The sequence below is a fragment of the Jaculus jaculus genome, chromosome 1 (genome assembly GCF_020740685.1).
Source record: "Jaculus jaculus isolate mJacJac1 chromosome 1, mJacJac1.mat.Y.cur, whole genome shotgun sequence".
NCBI classification, from domain to species: domain Eukaryota; kingdom Metazoa; phylum Chordata; class Mammalia; order Rodentia; family Dipodidae; genus Jaculus; species Jaculus jaculus.
In genome coordinates this window covers 153,140,587-153,146,686 of record NC_059102.1, presented here as the reverse complement: position 1 = coordinate 153,146,686, position 6,100 = coordinate 153,140,587, and the positions used below count along the sequence as shown (strand labels likewise).

The 6,100-nt window shown below is 51.3% G+C and overlaps 2 protein-coding genes across 2 annotated transcripts; both read left to right on the top strand.

Moving 5' to 3' along the window:
• The first annotated feature begins 282 nt into the window (after positions 1-282).
• LOC101617108 (interferon-induced transmembrane protein 1) lies at positions 283-1,588 on the top strand. The gene is made up of 2 exons (XM_004653891.2): positions 283-583; positions 1,313-1,588. Exons 1-2 carry the CDS (start codon positions 425-427, stop codon positions 1,502-1,504), a joined length of 351 nt encoding a protein of 116 aa, XP_004653948.2. The 5' UTR covers positions 283-424; the 3' UTR covers positions 1,505-1,588.
• A 3,605-nt stretch (positions 1,589-5,193) lies between these two features.
• Positions 5,194-5,610, top strand: LOC101599742 (40S ribosomal protein S20-like). Its single transcript, XM_045137985.1, has one exon. It carries the CDS (start codon positions 5,217-5,219, stop codon positions 5,574-5,576), a length of 360 nt encoding a protein of 119 aa, XP_044993920.1. The 5' UTR covers positions 5,194-5,216; the 3' UTR covers positions 5,577-5,610.
• Positions 5,611-6,100: the final 490 nt, after the last annotated feature.

The following is a 6,100-nucleotide window of genomic DNA, read 5'->3' as shown; positions in this document are numbered from 1 at the left end:
CAGTGAGGTGTTACACTGTTGGCCTGGCATGGGGAGACCACCAGGTTTGGGGAAAGTCCTAGGACCCCCACTGTAAGTTGTAGGTGTGGGGCTGGGGCCAAGTCCCAACTTGGGTTCCTGGACGGGAAACTCTCCTAACCCTCATCTTTCCTGGACCCTTTCATAGTGGCAATACTACTGACCAGTTTGTTTCCACATCCTCCCCCCCAGACAATCCACTGATTTACAAACACCAGGGAGCAGAAACTTCTGAGAAAGCGGAACTATGGGGTCTAGGGGGAAGAAGCCACTGAGAAGGGCAAACCCTACCTGGCTCAACCCCCAACATCCGGACCTTGCTCCACAAATGACCATATATCAGCAAGCAGATCTCCACTTCGGACTCCCCCTTCCTTGGAACAAGAGCCTTCCCTAAGCACAGGACATGACCAAAGAGGAGATCAGCCAAGCTCCCGTGACATCCACTGTGATTACTATCCAAACTGAGCCCGTCATGCCGGATTACATCGTCTGGTCCACGTTCAGCACCATCTTCATGAACTTCTGCTGCCTGGGCTTCATTGCCTATGTCTATTCCGTGAAGGTGCGTATAGCAGAGGTGGGGAGAGATGGTCCCCAAGGTGTGTGTGAGCCTCAGGTTCCACTTATCCACTTGATGTTTGTGGGGCCCTTCGTGTGCATTTCTTCATGGGCAGGCATAAAATGAGGCTGCCAGGGAGTCATGGGGTCAGACTTTGTGTGTATCCAAGCCTGGAGGAATTCTTCCTACTGCCCACTTTGTGGAATACATCTGTAGGTTGTGACCCTAGGGTATATGGAAAGTGCCAAGCGGCTCACAGGAAAAAAAAAAAAAGTCATGTAGTGGGGTTAACCCTGAACGATCTGAGGGCGTGAAAAGTGTGGAGAGGAAAAAGGAGAAGGAGAAGATCTTGCTGTGTTGCCCAGGCTAGCTTTGAACTGCTGGTCTCAAGGAGTCCTGTCTTGCTCCAGCCTCCTGAGTGGCTGGAGCCACAAGACTACTGGCTGTACCTGGCACGTCTCAAATATCTTGATGAGAAAATGGTTGTGGGATTGAAATCTCTTAACTTTCTAGGCATACAGCTGGAGAAATTACTGGTTTCTCCATCTTCCTTCTGACAAGTCTAGATTCTTGGCCTTCAAGGTGCCCATGTCTGCAACTGTCATGAAGAAAAACTTGAGAGGGAGGGAGGGAGACTGCCAGTGGGATGGGAAGACAATGTGGGACCCAGGTCAGAGCTCCTGGCTCTCAGATGACCTGCTCCAGGGTTCCTCACCATGTGGTCTCCTCCAGTCTAGGGACAGGAAGATGGTGGGCGACAAGACTGGGGCGCAGGCCCATGCCTCCACCGCCAAGTGCCTGAACATCAGCGCCCTGGTCTTCAGCGTCCTTACAGCTGTTATCTTCATCATTATCACCATCACCACCACCCTGGCAACCATTCGAGCCGTTTCTTCACAGAAGACAGCAGATCATGGTTTCTAGACCTGCCATGTTCTCCAGAGACCTCAGTTTCCCCTCACCTGGCTGCTGGAGCCCTGACCCTTCATCCCACGTCTATGCAGATGTTACACTCACACGTCTGTCCACAGTGGATTCAATAAAATGTGTGACTGTACTGTGATTCTGTTCTCCACTTGGTCCGGTAACTCAGCCCACCAGAAACCTCTGTGTGTGTGGCGGGGGGGGGGGGTGAGTGGGGAGCTGGGCGTGTGAGTCCTCACTTGGCAGATGCCTGCCCTCCTGCCGTGAGCAGCAGGTGACCAGTGTCCTACATAGAGCCTTCTTACTGGTATTTGGTTATTTCAGACAACGTGGATTTCATGGGTCACACTCCCCTGGCCCTACGTTCCCAGGCCTCCAAGGAAGGATGCAGCATTCTGATGCACCGCCCCCAGGATGCTGCCAAAAGAACTGGCGTCCTCCACCCCTCCCCCCTGCCTCTCTCGGGAATCCCGGGGTTTGTTTCACGGTGAGCGGGCGGTGGACTCCAGGAGGCTCGGGGCCCGCGCGCCCCCTGCCGGCGGCCGGCAGCAGCGCTCCGCGGAGGCGGAGGCCACGTGACCGGGGCGGATCCGGGCTGGTCGGTTCGCGCCCTGCTCCAGCAGCCCGCTGGACATTGGTCGTGCAGTGTGCCATGGGCGCTCACGTTTCCACCTCACCCGTGCAATCTGAGTTTGGCAAGTTTTCTGCAGCCCCCCACCCCCACCCCCGGGCGCGGACGGCGCTCTCTCCCGCTGTTGGTGGTACAGAGGTCCGGTCCTGCATGTGAGCATGTAAGGCCCTGAAACTTATCGTGGTCTAAGGAGCAGAGCCAGGGAGTCCCTCTTCTCCATGGTGGAGGGTCGAGGCCATTATCATTTTGGTCACTTCCTTGGGACCTGGGTGTCCCTTAAGGAGGGGATGATGAAAGACATTTCAGTGGGAGAGCTGTTATACTGAAGAGAGACTAGCCCAGACTCCCCTGAGAGCCACGGAATGAAGGTTTTGAGCAGGACCCAGGAGGATAGCTCCATAAAAGTTCATGGCCATGAGGCCTCAGAGAACTCAGCTTCAGACATGGCCCCCTGACTGAATGAGGGTAGATTCCAGAACCAGGGACACTGTCACTCCTAGGTCATGACTGTATTCTCATGCCCTCAGTCCTTCCCAATGGATCAAGTGAATATTGCTTGGGCAACTGTCCTGAGGTTGGGGGACACGATCAGCCACATCAGGCACTGCTGGGGACGGGAGCCAAGCCACAGTCTCCCACACTGAGCATTCCTCCAACTTCAAGGGAGAAGACTCCCACACAGACTTTGTCTTGAGGTTCCTTGTTGGCCCTGGGTGGGGCGCCGGATGAACTTGTGAGCGCCTGGGTGTGTGTGAGGGGAGGGGGAGGGGGATCAATCAACAGAGCACTCAAAGTGGGAAAGTGGGGCGCTCACAGTGGGGCGGGCAGCCCAAGCAGGCACTGCCCAAACCCCAAAGGTGCGAGGAACAAACACTGGAGGTTGTTATAACCAACCTCCCACCGGGTTGATTGACCTCCTTCAGAGTAGGACATTGTAATGCAGTCAGCCGGTTAAGAAGTCTCAAAGCTGCTCCCCACCACCTAAGGTCAGAGACTAAACAAAGTAATGTCTCACTCTGGAAGGAAGGCGGAGAGCAGCAACCCCCACCCCCCAGCCTGATGTCCCAGCCTCCCCATCCCCTGCTTCCTTCACTTATCTGGCCTTGCAGGACAGATAGCTCCTGGTGGAAGACACCTCCTCTCACCTGGCTGCTGGCGCAGCTCGCTGCTTTCCAGCGTGGACTGAAGAGCAGCCGTCTCTCCAGGGAATCTCCAGGCCTTCAGCTCTAGATTGGGATTGCTGAGGCAGCCAGCCTCATGGACTGAGCAGCTACCGGGGTCCTTGACTCTCAGGCCTGCAAACTGCTATTGTGGGACTGCCAGTAAGCTAATCCAATAAATTCCCTTTTAATACAGTTCATTCTATCGGTTCTGCTCCTCTAGAAAACCCTGACTAATACAGATGCTGCTGACGCACCATTGGGAGCCCGCTTAGTGCTGAGTTCCAGGTACAGGCATCATCCTGTTTGGGGAAGGTAGACACAAAGATACCACCTTTGGTTCCATTATTACTGATGGACATGGGCCAGCCAAGGACAATGGCTAGAGTTAGGGTCACAATCTGTGCCCCGACAGACTAAGTAAAGCAGGCTCACCCACCCATCATCAATAAGCCAATGAAAAGAGCCACATTACTAGTGAAAAGCAGGACAAGGAGACATGTTTAATATGACCACACTGGGAAGAGAAAGAATGTTGAGATCAGGATGTTCCCTGCCCCAAGCCAGTCCATAGTGCGTAAATCAGTGGCTTTGCAGACGTTGCCCTGCCCTCAGAGACTCCATTCATTCTACTAGCAGCTTTGACTCCATGTTGAGGGTATGACTTCACGCCTGAGTGGACACATGGAAGGCACCATCTCTCTGGCACCACATGGGACAAGATTGACACATGACTTGTTCCTGTTAGCAACAAGAGTGCCACTCTGTAAATTTATGGGGGTTGTTAGTGACTAAGCAAGAGATACTTTGAGATAGACTCCTGTGCTAATGCACCTTCAAAACATCCCATCTTTAAAAAAAAATATTATTTATTTGTTTATTTATGAGAGAGAGAGAATTGGCATGCTAGGGCTTCTAGCCACTGCAGTTGAACTCCAGACATGTGCACCACCACCCTGTGCAACTTAGGTGGGTTCTGGGGAGTAGAACCTGGATCCTTATTAGGCTTTGAAGGCAAGTGCCTTAACCAGTAAGTCATCTCTCCAGCCCCATGCCATCTTTTATTTTCAGCTAAAGCCTTATGATGCAAGCTGAGCATGCCCAGAGACATTTCTAATATTTTCCATGTGTTCCATAACTTTGAGCTTAAGTATGCACAAAAATGTGTCTGCTGTTTTATCTTAAAAAAAAAAAAAGTGTGACCTCAACTGAGCATGCCTGGGAATTGGCCCATCCCTATACAAGTATGAATAGCCCTCCTGAATAAGTCCTCATGCTTCCTTTGTTTCCTGAGTAGTACTTTAGAGATGACCCCCACACGCTGTAGTCAAGTTACTGTAGTCCTTATCTGCTATGAGTGATAAATCTTCCTTAACTCTTTGATGTCTTGGCTGCTGTGTTTATTTTGGCTTTGCACTCACCAAGATACAAAATGATTGTTTGATTTCAGGGTGAATTGGGACGTAAGGGCCCAGTCATGCATTAAAATCATATCAAGAAAACCAGATCCAAGAATTTATGGACACATCAGAGAGAGGAAAAAGTGTAACTCCCTCACCTTGACACCATTAAAAAAAAAAAAAAAAAAGTGTACATCTAGCAGTGTGACGACGAAGGCCCCTACTAGGCTCCTTTCTGTCCCAGGAGCTTCGGCTTGCAGCTGGTTTTTTATGGTGATGCCAATACGGCTACTGACTTTCCCTCATGGCTAGAAGAGGGGACGGCCCTAGAATTCCTTCCTGAATCCCCCTCCAGCTACAAGTGATCTTGGGAGGTAATAGAATATTTAGAAAGTGAAAGGGCAGTTTCCTTTCGGAGACGCGTCTGTGGGTGCAGTGGAGGCTCTGTCCGCTCCCGCTCCTGACTCACCGCTGCTCGCTCTCGCCGAGGGACAAGTCGGTCAGGAAGCCGCACCGCAGCCATGGCCTTTAAGGATACCGGAAAGACTCCCGTGGAACCGGAGGTGGCCCTCCACAGAATCCGGATCACCCTCTCCAGCCGCAGCCTGAAGTCCTTGGAGAAGGTGTGTGCTGACTTGATCAGAGGAGCCAAGGACAAGAACCTCAAAGTGAAAGGACCAGTTCGCATGCCCACCAAGACACTGAGAATAACTACAAGGAAAACACCTTGTGGTGAAGGTTCCAAGACATGGGATCACTTCCAGATGAGAATCCACAAGCGACTCATTGATTCACACAGTCCCTCTGAGATTGTTAAGCAGATTACTTCCATCAGCATTGAGCCAGGAGTGGAGGTTGAAGTCACCATTGCAGATGCCTAAGTCAATTATTTTAATAAACTGATTTACTTAAAAAAAAAAAAAAGAAAGAAAGTAAAAGGGCGACTCCATGATGCGACTTTCACAAGGTCATCATCCATGATGGGGTGGGGTTTTGCAGTGATGCGGTCATCTGTAGTCACCCATGCTTCTGTAAGTAACCCCTCACCTGTACTCGGGAAGTGACCCCAATAGACTCAATGGTTTGCCAAGTTGAACTTCGGTGGAATTGTTACTTTGGCATGTGGTTAGTATCCCACCTAGGGTGAACTGATGTCTGTTCAGGTTTTCCCAGGAAAAGTTAATGCAGCGTACGTGTGAGAGAATAAGTTGGCTAGGGGAGGGATCTCTCTCCAGCCTCTTACCAGAGTTAGGGTCAAAGCCTATGCCCTGGCAGCCACAACATACCAGGCTTGCCCACCTAGTCTCAATAAACAAAATTAATAGTGAAAGGCAGGAAAAAGAGACTTATTCAAGGTGGTTAAATTGGAAAGAGGGACAGAGAGCTACACTGACCCTCCCAAGTC

Bases quoted from the DNA above. Each gene is read 5' to 3' on its own strand.
- LOC101617108 (XM_004653891.2), top strand. From the start codon at position 425: ATGACCAAAGAGGAGATCAGCCAAGCTCCCGTGACATCCACTGTGATT. The intron at 584-1,312 runs GTGCGTATAGCA...GGTCTCCTCCAG, and splicing joins CCTATGTCTATTCCGTGAAG to TCTAGGGACAGGAAGATGGT.
- LOC101599742 (XM_045137985.1), top strand. From the start codon at position 5,217: ATGGCCTTTAAGGATACCGGAAAGACTCCCGTGGAACCGGAGGTGGCC.